Source organism: Lepidochelys olivacea (assembly GCF_965140295.1).
Source record: "Lepidochelys olivacea isolate rLepOli2 genome assembly, chromosome: 2".
Classification (NCBI taxonomy): Eukaryota; Metazoa; Chordata; order Testudines; family Cheloniidae; genus Lepidochelys; species Lepidochelys olivacea.
The window spans coordinates 9,119,680-9,133,895 of NC_140412.1; the positions used below are offsets into that span (position 1 = coordinate 9,119,680).

The 14,216-nt window shown below is 48.9% G+C and overlaps 1 protein-coding gene across 6 annotated transcripts in view; it reads left to right on the forward strand.

Annotated features, from left to right (window-relative positions):
- Nucleotides 1-14,216, forward strand: part of LOC311516018 (uncharacterized protein) — a 77,212-nt gene that overhangs the window by 6,023 nt on the left and 56,973 nt on the right. For all 6 annotated transcript variants that reach the window (XR_014710290.1, XM_084619626.1, XM_084619628.1 and 3 more), the window contains exon 3: nt 7,649-7,747. Coding sequence is in view for 5 of the 6 variants with exons in the window: in XM_084619626.1 (XP_084475752.1) it covers nt 7,649-7,747 (99 nt within the window). In the remaining variant the exon portion in view is untranslated. The remainder of the gene's footprint in view (nt 1-7,648; nt 7,748-14,216) is intronic.

Genomic DNA, 14,216 nt, shown 5'->3' on the forward strand with positions numbered 1-14,216 from the left:
TCCCTGGCGTAGGTTGTCTCATGTGCTTGTAGACCTGGCCAAAAACGAAGAGCCCTTTGAGGTGGGCTGGCTGCTGCAGTGGGAGCATTCTGAAGCTGCAACACGTACACAAGTCGTCTGAGCTCTAAAGCAACGTTGGGAGCGGATGAAATGCCATTGCGGGAATGACCAGCCCTCTGGGTGTGCGAGGCTAAGTATTGTTAACCTTCATCTTCACACTAGAACTGAGATGCTAAGTGACTTATCCCAGGTCACAACAGGAGTTGGGACTCGAGTCTGTTCTTGTGACGTTAACGTTACTCCTCTGGAGTTATGCTGGATTGACACCACCAGTCTAACTGAGATCAGAATCTGGCCCTCAGTTTCAGAATGAGGATTAGAAACAGGTCCTGGCTCCTAGTCCTGGTCTCTCACCACTAGGTCACCCCAGAGACACCCTCCAGAGAAGCCCCAGTAAGAACAGTGCAATTCCTCCACCTGCCAAGCCCCTCTCCTTTTTGGTGTGAAGATTCCTTTGGGGATCCAAGTGAAGGCAGGGTTTTAAAGCATTTACTAGTGAGGAAGGATTTTCCCATGTGGGTTTCAATGAGAGGTTTAAAAATCTCTTTTTTAACCCTTCCTTTGTCACGATTTAAGACAATCTCCTTCAACTCAGGCTCAACTGATGAGGAGCATGGTTTGGGGTAGATCTGAGTGGCTTTGGTGGTATCTCTCTTGTACGATTATACCCCCCCTACCACCTTTGACTTTGTCCTGGGACTGGGTCTGAGATTGAAGGGTTTGGTTTGCACCAGTAGCCCATGGAAGTGAGTCTGGGAGGAGAGACCTCAAAGAATATTCCAGCCGCAATGCTTTGATTTTGCTCTTTCCTGGAGACAAACTTTTCTGAAAGTGGGTTTTCCAAGTGTTAGTTTCTTACATAAGGAATCTTGAGTCCTCACTTCACCTCTCTTTGCTGGGGGACCTGGGGAGATTTGAATGGGACTTCTGAGTGAATTTGCGTCTACTAAACTCCGCATTGTGTATGTCTGTGGATTTCACCTATGAGTGTTCCCAGAAAGAGTCATTTAAGTTCATACGCCCTAGTATTCACACTAAAAGCACTCTTGCATTCTTCCAGTCATGGAGCAGAAACAATATCATGTGACTTTGTTGCCAAGTTGCAATTGGTCAGATACAGAGTAACTTTTGAATACTTGTGCAAACATAAATTATTATTTATCTTTTATAACATGGTGCTACCTAATGACCACAACCTCAGCTAGGACCTCAGTGTGCTTGGGGCTGTACAAGCATATATAGTCAGAGCCAGTTCCTGCCCCAAGAAGCTTATAACTGAAGAGCTTGTCCACATACAGTTACACCAGATTAACTTAAGTGTGATTTTTAAAGTGAGGTGCAAAAGGTTTCCTGGGCATTCCTATAGCAGTGCAACCAGGATCAGCTGAGTTCAATGACAATCCATTAGGAACAGGTTTAAGCAAAACTGAAATACAGTGTTCTTAATCTGAAATTCCTGCAAGTTTGTGTTGACAAGACAGACAAAGGGTGGGAAGGGGAAACCTAAGTGACTTGCAGAGGAATGCTTAGCAGGTCTCTAGCAGAGTGGGGACTAGAGAATCAGAACTCCTGACTCCCAGACCAGTGCTCCATTCACTGGACTACACAGCAGCCAATAAACAAGCTCAGAAATAAAAATGTCAGAGAAATGTGAGTGCATAATAAATAGGAGTCTCCCTGCCCTGAGCTATCCCAGAGACAGAGAGACGAGGGAAATGACATGCTGTGTCTCACTCAGGCAGATCTAGCACCAGGTTTAGGAATAACGGCAAGCGTTTACCAAGCTTGATCTCTGTGTAATAATGTCACAGCCTGTTGAGCAGAGAGCAGCTAGACAAATCCCCTCTCAGCTGACATTTGTCAGTATCAGCCTGAGTGATCTTTCAAAGCTGCTCCGGCGAGAGTCCTTCATGCCTAATGACGAGCTTCTTACTGCATCAGCACGGAGCTGTCGTCGGTCAGGAAGATGCGTTGGAGGCCTTTCTTCTGCCACGAGGACCTTCAATTGGCACCACGGGCCTGGGAGCTTTTGTAGCAACAGTAAATCTTGCAGTCCAGCCTTAAATGCTGCCTTGGAAGGAGATTTCTCTTGAGGTTTGCACAGCCTTGATGGGGAAGAGGGGCAGCGAGAGCCATTTCTTGTAGTATGCGGGAACTAAGGGAGGGCTGGTGGTAACGGGCTACAGGAGCTGTCGTCTTGGATACAGTCCAGGTCAGAAGCCTTTCTCAGTCTCTGTGAGAAACACCCCCATCCTCGTCATCATTCAGGCCTGTAACCTGGACGTCCTCTTCAGCTCTTCTCTATCTGTGGGCTTGCATCCAGGCCATGTCCAATTCCTGATGCTTCTTTCTGCATCACATCTCTAGGATCCAGCTTTTCCTCTCTGTCCACATGACGAGAGCCATTGTCTAGGCCCTCCTCATCTTACGACTCGCCTACGGCAACTTCCTCCCCTCTGGCTGTCACAAAGCTCATGAGAGACGATGGGTAGGGTGGGGACAGACCAGGCAGGGCCTTGACCCTGAGAACACGCGAATGGCTGTCGCAAAGATCCTTTTCCTGGCTTGTTGCTTTGGCCATATTACCCCTTAGCCTGTGAGGTCTACAAAACACTTGACAGTTAGGCCGCTGCTGTGCTGAGATCACTGCCCATCATGCCAGCCACTGTGGTCTCATTGTGTCCCTCATCTGTCCACCTGTCTCCACCTGTTCTTTATAGTTGTACATTTAGATTGTAAGCTCTCTTGGGTGGGGAATAGCTATCTGTTCTATGTTTGTGCAGCCCCTAGCGCAAGGGGGCGCTGGTCCTTAGGTGCGATCATAATATACATAATAAATAATAGCAGCCAACATGTTTTTACAGCCCAGAGATGTACTAGTCCTTGACCACTCACCAGGAAACAACAAAATGCAGCCAGCCCTGTGGAGTAGGAAGCAGAGGCTCACTTCAGAGCCAAGGTTCCCCTGGGCCAGCCTGAGGATCTGGGCTCCCCCTACTGAGGGCCTCGTTACTGAGCCCAGCTTTGCCAGGTCCTTAGGCAACAACCTTAGCAGCTGTACTACGGTGGGGCACTGAACCGCTACCCCTCACCAACAGCCTTAGTGCTGAAGGCCTACAGACCACAGAAGCCATGACTGGATGGACGGGCAGTACTCTCGTTGGGTACCTGGACCATATAAAGGCTCCAACAGGAAGAGGAAGCTGTCTGAGCAACGGACCATTGCCTGCTGACTAAACTGCCTCCCCTGGCCCTACCTTGTTGCCCCTGCTGACTTGCCTGACCTCCCCTTCCCAATCCACCGATCCTGCCCCTCAGACTGGGTCTTCCAGCTACTGACCGCTGTAAGGACTCTGACCATTGCCCCAGACTCCTTCTGATACCAATCAACAGCCTAACTACCCCAGCACCCACGCACACTTGACTATTGCTCTGGGCCCTTCCCCTAGCCGTCCTCGGCCACCGGGCATTACATGAGGTTATTCTTGGAGTGTCTCCCTCAGTTTCTCCTTGCTTTCCCTGCTCTCCGTTTGCTCCCTCTCTCTCTGTCACCACCTTTGCTCTCTCCCACCCAGAACCACCCAACTTCCCATTGCCCTATTCCTGACATAGAATCAGAGAAATGACAAGCTGGAAGGGACCTCAAGAAGTCATCCAGTCCAGCCTCCTGCACTGAGGCAGGACCAAGGAAACCTAGACCGTCCCCGACTGGGGTCTGTCCAACATGTTCTTAAAACCCTCCAAAGACGGGGATTCCACAGCCTCCCTTGGAAGCCTCTTCCAGAGCTGAACTCCTTTTATAGGTAGAAAGTTTTTCTTCATATTTAACCTAAATCTCCCTTGCTGTAGCCTAAGCCCATTACTTCTTGTCCTACCTTCAATGGAGAGCAACTGATCACCGTCCTCTTTATAACAGCCCTTAACGTATTTGAAGACTGTTATCAAGTCCCCCCTCACTCTTCTTTTCTCAGAGGTCAGGTTTTATAAACCTTTTATCTTTTGTGTTGCTTTCCTCTGGGCTCTCCACTTTGTCCACATCTTTCCTAAAACGTGACACCCAGAACTGGGCACCATACTCCAGCTGAGACCTTATCAGTGCAGAGTGGAGCGGGGCAGCTACGGCCGCTGTCTTACACAAGGGAAACTCCCGCTGATACATTCCTGGAGTGATAGTCACCTTTTCTGCAATTGCATCACATTCTTGGCTCATGTTCAATTTGTGATCCACTGTAACCCCCGGAGCCTTTTCAAGAGTACTACCGCCCAGCCAGATACACCCTGTGCTGCAGTTCTGAAGTCGATGTTTCCTGCCTCATATAGTACTTTGCATTTGTCTAGATTGAACGTCCTGTCTCAGGGCCGGGTCCTAACCTTCCCCTGGGTCTGGGAGCAGCAACATGCAGGCAGGGCATAGCTCCTGAGGGATGGGTTTGATGGTGGGAGCAGGCAAAGGGGCTGTGGCAGAGGAGGAGGCTAGAAGAAATGTGAAGCTCCCTCAGGGAAGATGAGCTTTTTCCAGTGCATGCTGGCACGGGGGAAAAGCACAGGATGAGAGTTAATAGCCCATTTTTCTGCCATACTCTGTCTTTGAGTATATAGAAAACGCCTTCTCGTGCCTGGGATATTGCTCAGAGCACTGAACTGGGAGCCAGACCTAGGTTCTAATCCCAGTTCTGCCACTGGTCTTCTGGGCCTCCGTTTCCCCATCTGTAAATGGGGGTAATGATACTGACCTCTTTAGTATAGCGCTTTGAGATCTAGGGATGAAACGCCCTGTGTAAGAGTTAGATGATGAAGTTGTTATTCAGTGCAGATCATCCCAAGGGCCTGCGCTTGCCCTGCAAATCTAATGCAGCAAAGTTGTCCTTTCCATTGAGGAGACCTAATGGTTCCATGGTCCCTCAAGCTGAGAGAGATCCTGACATCCCTGGCTCTCGTATTGCAGCTGCAATTACAAAACATTACTATATTAAGGAGAGAAGAGTCAAGCTCCAGGCAGCCAGATGGCCAGCGGAGGGACAAAACGCTTAGTACAGAGGCCTTGTCTACACTAATCCTGTAAATTGATGTCAGTTATGCTAGTTAAGGTACGTAAACTAGATAACTTAAGTTGATGTAGCTTACGTCGACTTAAAGCGGTGCCTACACCGTGCTTTGTTGACGGGAGGCGCTTTCCCATTGACACAGCCTCTGCCTCTCATTGAGGTGGATTGATTAAGTCAGTGGGAGAGACGCTCCCATCTACTTATTGCATCTTCACCAGACTTGTTGAATCGATGAAGAAGCTATAGCTCAGTGGTTTCAGCCTTGGCCTAAACCCAGGGTTGTGAGCTCAATCCTTGAGGGGGCCATTTAGGGATCTGGGGCAAAAAAATGGGGGATTGGTCCTGGTTTGAGCAGGGTGTTGGATTGGATGACCTCCTGAGGTCCCTTCCAACCCTGATATTCTGTGATTTTAGGGGGAGGGATAGCTCGGTGGTTTGAGCATTGGCCTGCTAAACCCGGGGTTGTGAGTTCAATTCTTGAGGGGGCCATTTAGGGATCTGGGGCAAAAATTGGAGGATTGGTCCTGCTTTGAGCAGGGGGTTGGACTAGATGACCTCCTGAGGTCCCTTCGAACCCTGAGATTCTATGATTTTATGATGCCGCTGTATGAATCGCAGAGGCGACGATTTAGCCCATAGTGAAGACATGCCCTATGTTTGGCACTCACAGGGATTGGATGGCTCCCGTGGTTTGAGGATCTAGGAGATGCTCCAGTTGGATGATGAGATCTGAAACCCTTGAGCTTATGTAGACTGTTGGCCCAGACCCTTTACTTTGTAAGTAATTTAGTGACCTTAATAAGGTATTTTAATTTAGGGGTTGGCAATGGCAAAAAATAAAAAAGACCATCATCTCAGGATGTTAGGTAGATTTGGGAGGAGGAGCATTGATTTATTTGATATTCATGCGATGATTGTCTGATGAATTTATTTTCTCTTTGATTGTTCTGTTGTGCGTTAGACAGGGAATGTTACAGGAAGTTTAGCAGTAGTTATCTGATTATGTGTTTTGTGATCGTATTAGTTATTATCTATTGGAGGTAGTTAATAAAGCCCATACATTAGAAAAGTGATTTCAAATCCATTTTCTTTAGCTAAACGACAAGGAGGAGCTATCGGACTACCTAGAATCTTGGGTAGGATAGAACAGAAGAAATCATCTTTTATACTTGCAATCTTTGTATTCATTGTTCTCATAGGCTTAAGTCAGTGAATGTTTGAGTGCATAGGCCCCAATTCAGCAAAGCACTCAAGCGTGTGCTTCAATCTCGCTGCCTTCAATGGGTCTTAATGTTAAGTGATTTGCTAAATTCAGGGGTCTTGGAGGTGCTTGGGTGATGGGTGCTATAAAAGGGTGACATGTTTTTATTATTTATTTATTGCAGTGTGGAGATTTGCCTGGATGATCTTTGTTTAGCAGCTCAGTTCCTGATATAGTTTTCCACCACAGAGATTTTTCCCTCTGTTAGCTGGTTGGCCACCAGCTGATTATTTTTAGTAGCAATAGCTGTGATTGGTGATTACTAAATCATCCCATGTGGAGAGATTGTGGGTTGGATCGCCTACTTACTGGGTCTTTGCTGTTTTGTTGTGGGGGGAGGGCATTGTATTCAGGACATTGATTGGCATCAACTCTATTGGTAGAATTGCCAATTATGGAACTAATATATCTGGGAGTCTGATATCAGTGTTAACAACTGAGATGCTTGGCTGGCTAAACCACTGTAGAGAGTTCCCGGACCTGTAACGTAGGGTTTTAATGCAGTTCTAGTGATGGCTGTGAAAACTGGAAGGCTCTCAGTAAGCATGCACGGCAGGTTGCTGTTTTGTAAGCAGGGCTCAGGGCTTCAGCCTCTAGGTGGTTGAAATCTGTCCCAGGTCAGAACTGACCCAAAGTAGTTTCCATCTGCCAACGGTTTGAGCTTGGAGCTCTCTGTCTTATTCCCTGTTGAGCTGTGTCCCCACCGCACAATTTGTGATCCTCCACTGGCCCCCTAATTGTTAGAGACGTCAATACTTGTCCTCCCAGCACAGGGGTGGAGACTAAATTACCCTTCCTTCCTTAGGTACAATGTCAGGTGCTCAGATAGCACAGTGATTACTATGGCATAAATGCCTAGAGAGACAGTCAAGGTGGGTGAGGGAATATCTGTGATTGGACCAACTTCGGTTGGTGAGAGGGACCAGCTTTCAAGCTACACAGAGCTCTTCTTCAGGTCTGGGGAAGGTTTCACAGCTAAACGCAAGGTGGAACAGACTTAAGCATAAGGAGTTAACATATGTTGCAAGAGACCATTCACAGCCTGACAGATGGTCCTTCCAGGCCAGTGTTGCTGCAGGTTAGCAGAGCTGGGTAGGAAAGATGTCTCTATCCTGGGCCTTCTCCATGGCTAAACAGAGCTCTTCATTCTGGTGGGCTGCCCATCTGGTCGAGAGAGGAAACCCATCCCTGCAGGACTGAGTAGTTGAAACTGTGCTGGCTATAGCTGCTGCTGAGGTTTTGAAGGCGTGTTGCTAACTGCTCTTTCTCTGACCCCTTCCAGAATGGCCGAAATGCTTTACATGTGGCTGCTGCCCACTCGAAGGAGGAGATCATCCGACTGCTGCTGGCTGGAAAGGCAGATCCCAATGTCCCCGGAGGGGTATGTGCACATATGGGGGCATGGTAGGGGGGAGCGTCATTGCCCTTGAAGTCTCCTCTTCCGTTTCTTCAGCCGAATGGCAATTCTGAACAGGGCCGCGCCTGGGACTGGCTCTTGCCCCACTGCCACCATTCGTTTAAAAGTTGATATTGGCAAAACAAAGTACCCATGGCACGTTAGACTTGGAGTGAGTCTGCTGCATTGCTACTATGCTGATCGCTGTTAATACACTGGAACCACTTTGCCCTTCTATAGCATCTCCCACTGTGGATCCCAGAGAAGCTGTTATCCACTCTGTGAAATACATGGGGAATTCCTGCTTTAGTCCACATTCTCTTCCGTCCAGGCTTCTTCCCTACAGGGTATTCTCCAGGCTGTTTCAACTGTCCCAAGCAACGGGGTTCCTGTCACTTCCCTAGCGGGGACCATTTCACAACCAAATAGACCTCAAGATTGAGAACTTCTTGCCCACCCCTTTTTCTCCCCAGTATTCAGTCCCCTCCCATCCCCAAGCATTCAGCCGTTGCTCAGTCGGAACCCATTAGTGCTCTCCTTTCGCCCAAGGCTGGCCTGGTGGGCCGAGCATCTGTCCACCTGAATGCAGGGGAATTTTTTCCACTCCAACAAGAGGGGAAACACATCTAAGAAAAATGACTCTTGTGTGCAGGCGGCTGTTTGCATGGATGGCATTCCAGCTTCCAGATGACGTGTGCTTTCCTCCTCGATTGCGTCTGCTGTCAGCTGTGAAGGCAGGGAAATGCTTTTCTGCTCTGTTACCTTCCCTTTGGCAGCGCGGTCAGGGGTGTTCCAGATGCAGCCCAGAGATGTTCTTTTCTACCATTCCTTTGTGCACTGTGCTGTTTCCAGGCAATCATTTCGTTGGCCCCCATAAAGCTCTGTGGTACTATATACATTAAAAAAGAAACCTGTAAAATTGGCTCAGGTCTTAAACAGCCCAGGGATGTTCTGCTCAACCTCTGATTTACAAGGTCTCTCTTGCCCTGTCTCTGGGTGAGCGTGGGATGACTCAGAGAAAAATACACCTACTAGATAATAGCCAGGGCCTCTCATAGAATCATAGAATATCAGGGTTGGAAGGGACCTCAGGGGGTCATCTAGTCCAACCCCCTGCTCAAAGCAGGACCAATCCCCAATTAAATCATCCCAGCCAGGGCTTTGTCAAGCCTGACCTTAAAAACTTCTAAGGAAGGAGATTCTACCACCTCCCTAGGTAACACATTCCAGTGTTTCACCACCCTCCTAGTGAAAAAGTTTTTCCTAATATCCAACCTAAACCTCCTCCACTGCAACTTGAGACCATTACTCCTTGTCCTGTCCTCTTCTACCACTGAGAATAGTCTAGAACCATCCTCTCTGGAACCACCTCTCAGGTAGTTGAAAGCAGCCATCAAATCCCCCCTCATTCTTCTCTTCTGCAGACTAAACAATCCCAGTTCCCTCAGCCTCTCCTCATAAGTCATGTGTTCCAGACCCCTAATTATTTTTGTTGCCCTAGTACTGACTGCTGTACTGGGAATTAATCTGATATCATGGCTCTTTAAGCCCTGAGCGCAGAGGCAAGAGAACTGGCCAGCCCTCCTTCCCTCCTCTGAAGACTGCCTTTCCCTCCTCAGCACTCATTCACTCCTTCTCCCAGCCTGCTTATCTCACCCTTCTGTCTGCTCTGGCTTCCTGGTGCTTCACTTGCTGCCCCTCCTCCTAGTTGCAGACTAGGCAAAAGACACAGGAGTACATTGCAGTTACTGGGCTGGGAGGCAGTTCCAGCCGTGGGGAATGGGATTTGCCTGGGGTCTGCATGCCAGGGGTTCTGGCAATGGGGAAACAGGAAGCACGGGGAGTACGTAGAGAGAAAAAAATGCAAGTGGAAATCAAGAGGTGTACTGGGAAGACAGACTCCATGTCTCTTGGTAACTGGCCTACAGACAAAATAAACTCAAGCACCACTCCCGCATCTCCTGTCAGACCTCCCTCTGGCCCAGTTTGTGTCTCTGTATTTGCCATATCTACCTGCAGCGAGTTGAAGTGCTTTAGAATTCATGCAACCAGGAGACCTATGGGAGTTTCCATAATACATGCATAAAGCCAGACCCAATGCATGCAGAAGGGTCCCAGAGGGAGGTCAGCCAGAAGTCCCTCTCTAGCACCTGTGCTCTCCTTAAAGAGACAGAAGTTCCCCCATTTCTTCAATGGACAACAAGTCCTAACCCCAGAGCACTGAGCTATTTATCAGGCACTCTTGGCACATGCTGGCCACTGGCTATAGCTATCTCGGTGAGTGTTTTCAGTGTCCAATAGATGGAAGAACATTGTGCCAACCCCACAGTTATCAGCTTCCGTCCTTCATGAAACTCCTTCAGGAACTGCCACCAGCTGCTCTTCTACTCACTGAGATGGTGGCTGCCCGCTGACGTTTACTCTTCCATCAGTCCTGATAATCCCGATCCTCATCCAGTACTGAACATTGACTTCAGCCACTTCTTTTCTGCCCGCTGATTTCTGAGCCATCTGCCTCGTTTCCAAGTTTCCTTTCTCTGGCCCACCTAGTCTGTCCCGCCTCTTCTCTCCTCCGTGTTACAATCCACCTGCAGCGCTCTGGCTAGTTCAGTTTTCTCCAGGAGACTGGACACTTCTGTTGGCTCTGTTCAATGGTTCCTAGTGTTCTCCCTTTCATGTTAGTCCTGTGCTTAGGGCTGTCCCTGTGGATATGTCCCAAGGTTTGTCTACTCGGCAAACTGAAGTGTGAGTGCAGCACAGGTAGATGCCCTGGCGTTAGCTTCCCCTGGGCTAGTAATAGCAGTTAAAACACAGGCCCTGGGCTTCAGCACAGGTTAGCCACTCGAATCTGTGTCTGGGGTCCCCAAAGGGCTTGTACAGCCCACGCTGGATCCCGCGTCACCCCGCTGCTAGAGTGGGTATGTCTATCCAGGGCCGGCCCTAGACCAAATGGCACCTGAGGCAAGGAGTGTCTCCGGCGCCCCTCCTCCATTTGTTAAACTTCTGAACATCTTTCAGCACCCTGAGCCCAGGCCCCCCAAGTCTGGCACCCCAGGCGGTCACCTGGGTCGTCTGCCCCTAAATCCGGCCCTGTGTCTCTCCACGCTGCTATCACACCTCAGACTGCAGAGTGGGCCTAACCCCGAGTCGATGGTAGCCTGGGTTTCACGCACCGTGGAAAGAACTATTCTCCCTTTTGAGGACTCATCGGTGGGCTGGACATGAACAAAGAGAACTTCTGAAACCTCCAGAACCCTCGTCTAGAGCTGGTTGAAACATTTTTGATGGAAGAATTTTCTGTCAGAAAATGTAATTTTGTCAAAATCTCAACTTTTCATGGGAAGGTATCAATTTCCACTATGACTGAAAAATTGGAAATGATTCATTTGAACTTTGTTCTATTTTGATAATGTCAAAACATTTTATGCAGACTTCTATATTACGTTATATTTCAATGTTACATGTATAATATTTTGTATTGTTTTGACATTATTGAGATGAAATGTTTTGATGTTTGTGAACTGAAATTTTTTTGGCATTTTTTTTTTCTTCAAAATATTTGGAATTTTGACTTTTCATCCCCATTCCGGATGATTTTTTTTTTAATGTTGGAATTTTTTGTGGGACAGAAATTCTGCTTTCCAGCCAGCTCTTCCTTTCCCAGCCCTCCCTAAGGCTTCAGATACAAACTAGGATGGATTTTGCTTTCTCTTTCCACCTTGTGGTATCCCAGCTCTGTGTAGATTATGACAGTGATTGGCTCTCTGTAAATATCTGATGCATAGATTGGATTGCTAGTGAGTCTACCACAAAGGGTAAGGACAAAGGCTGTCTCTTGGACACTGCAACACCAGACAAATAGGTTTCAAACCTCCCTCGAGCATGTGTCCTTAAAGGAATTCATAAAACAGCATAACCTGAGGGCTGAATTCTGCATCTTTCCTGGCCACACATGGATCCTTCTTTCTTATCACTCCCTTTAATTGTAAACAACAAGAGCTCTTCTCTTCCTTGGGCTCACTTGGAGGGGGAGAGTTGATACATAAGGGGAGAAGGGAGCCCATACTTTTGGTTTGTTTAGGATGCTCAGCTGGGACTCTCTGGTTGAGGCTAGAAGGCCAAGAGCCACGTTTGTTGTTCTTCTTGAAGCCCCCCTGTAACTCCCAGTGGAGCAGAGGACTTTCTTCCTGCTCTCCAGCCGACACATGGCCGACAGCCCCCTGCTCTGTTGCCTTTGCTGAACGGGAGTGAGTTCAAAGCCTACACATCCCAGCTGTCTGTGATTAGAACAGTGATTAGCTCAATAACACAGAGGGTCCCAGGATGCTTCTCTCAAGTGGGACGGGGGAGGAGGACCCAGTTCCTAACGCTGGAGAGAGCGTGAGAGATACCTAGTGCCTTTTCATGAGGGTTCCTCCCTTCTCTGTAAAGCACAAAATGAGCTGCAGCCTGCTTTGTGCAGCCTGGATCCCAGAGCTGGCCACTTGCCTGCATTCCTGAGAGAGCTCCTCTGGTTTCCTACGTGAAGTCTGTTCTTACCCTGAACCTGCATTCCCCTGCTCGGTTTTGTGAGCTTAGCCAGCCAGCGAGGATGACAATAATGAAAGGGAAACAACTTTCCTGACCTTCAGCGGTGCAGCCCGAGAGACACCAGGGGTGGACCATTGCTGAGTTATTTATTCACAGCACAGAGAGAGCTGTAGGCTGGATGGGTTACCTGGTACAGGCAGTTTGCATTAGTTCATTGATGTCTACAAGCTGTTAGGCATTCATGTGCCTTGGTGCTGGGTGCATAAAAAAAGTCAATGAACACCTCAATATAATATGCTTTTATGCCCCCTGTGTGAGTAACAGTTAGCTTATTCCTAAAATCTCGTGCTGAGCACTGTTAGCCCTGGTCAGGATGCAGATGGAGGACCTTCCAGGCACTGCAGGAAGTGGGGCTGGTGATCCAGGAGGAGGTGCTTTTCCCTGAGCCGAGGATCCATTGTGGCATTGGGTTACTACCACTGGAGGTGGGAAGGGGGGAAATGTGACTGGGGTCTCTGCCTCTCCCTCCATTTATTTGTGACCCTTACTTTTAGGGAAGGGAGTGGGAATGAAGGAGGGGGAGATGAGCGTCCAGCCCAGCCTTGAGCCATGCCTCACTCTGCTGTGCTGGGCTACGTCCCTTACATTTACAAACAACAGCCTTGCAGAGCTCAGAGACCTGAATCCAGATCACTAAGCCTGTGGGGACCAAAAGTTGTAACCAGCTGCTGTTTGTCCTCTCACTTGTGTTAATTGACCTGGGAGGTCCATCAATCTGTCTATTCATTCGTGTGTCGCAGTGTTTTATACTGCTGCCCATCACCACAGTATCCAAGCATCTTCCATGTAAAATCCATAGCAATAGCCATGTCCCTAGTGGACTTCATGGAGGCCTTAGTCCTCTTCCAAGCTACCACCGCTGGTTCCCTTGTTGGTGCTCTTAGCAAAGACCATGGAGGCTGACCTACCTTGCCCTCCAGGCCAGGGCTGAGGTATCTTGGCTTAGAGAATCTGCACAGGCTCAAACCCATGTTGTGCCTATTCTGAAGAGAGAGACCCCATCCAGGGTCACCTCCAACCCGGTGCCAGTGAGATGGGAGAAACTGAATTCCTCTTCCATTGAGTGCTGTTCACTTCAGCCCAAGGTCCTAAGTTCTTACTCTGTGGGTGCCTGGGATGGTGTCAGCAGAGGAGAGAATGGGGAAGGTGAATCCCAGGCAGCCACGATGGTTGCAGTGGGGAACACAGACACATGCATGTGTTGTGGTCATGGGCAAGGAGGGATCTCAGTGGAACACCATGTGCCATTTTGTGTAGGGCCAGGTAATCGCTGGGAGAACCCTGCTTCAACATGGTCTGTGAATAGCCCCCAGTGTGGATCTTTGTGAGTGAAGTAGGTGCTGGGTTGGTAATCCTGCCAGCTGACATCATTTATCAACAGGACAGGGGCAGCAGCAAGGCCGGCTTCCCCGGCTCTGTCCTGCCTTGATCCACGGGCAGCGTTCGAGAGCCGTTCAGGCTCATTTCCTTTCAGTGCTTGGCTCCGGCTGCCCACTGGCAGTGCCAGTTGGGACCAAGACCTTTCCCCCTCAGGGACTGAGACCAACTTTCATTTCTCATGGGCCACCGCACAGGTACCCTTCCCCCCATATCCAAATGTGTCTTTAGGGAAACAAAACTCCTCTTTCTCTTATTAACAGCGCCTTTGTCCCCGAGCTGCCCATTCAGAGGGGTAGACAACTATGCATAATGGAGCCATTGTTTGGGCAGATTTCCCATCCTACCTCAGGAGAAAGAACTCCCCTGCTGCTTTCTCCCATGTCTAGTTAATCGGGCATTGCCACTGATGTTCGGCAGCGTGGTGGCCTGTGGCAGCCCTGTGAAAAGACAGCAGGCAGGTCTGGAGCAAGGGGCTGCTGTTTGG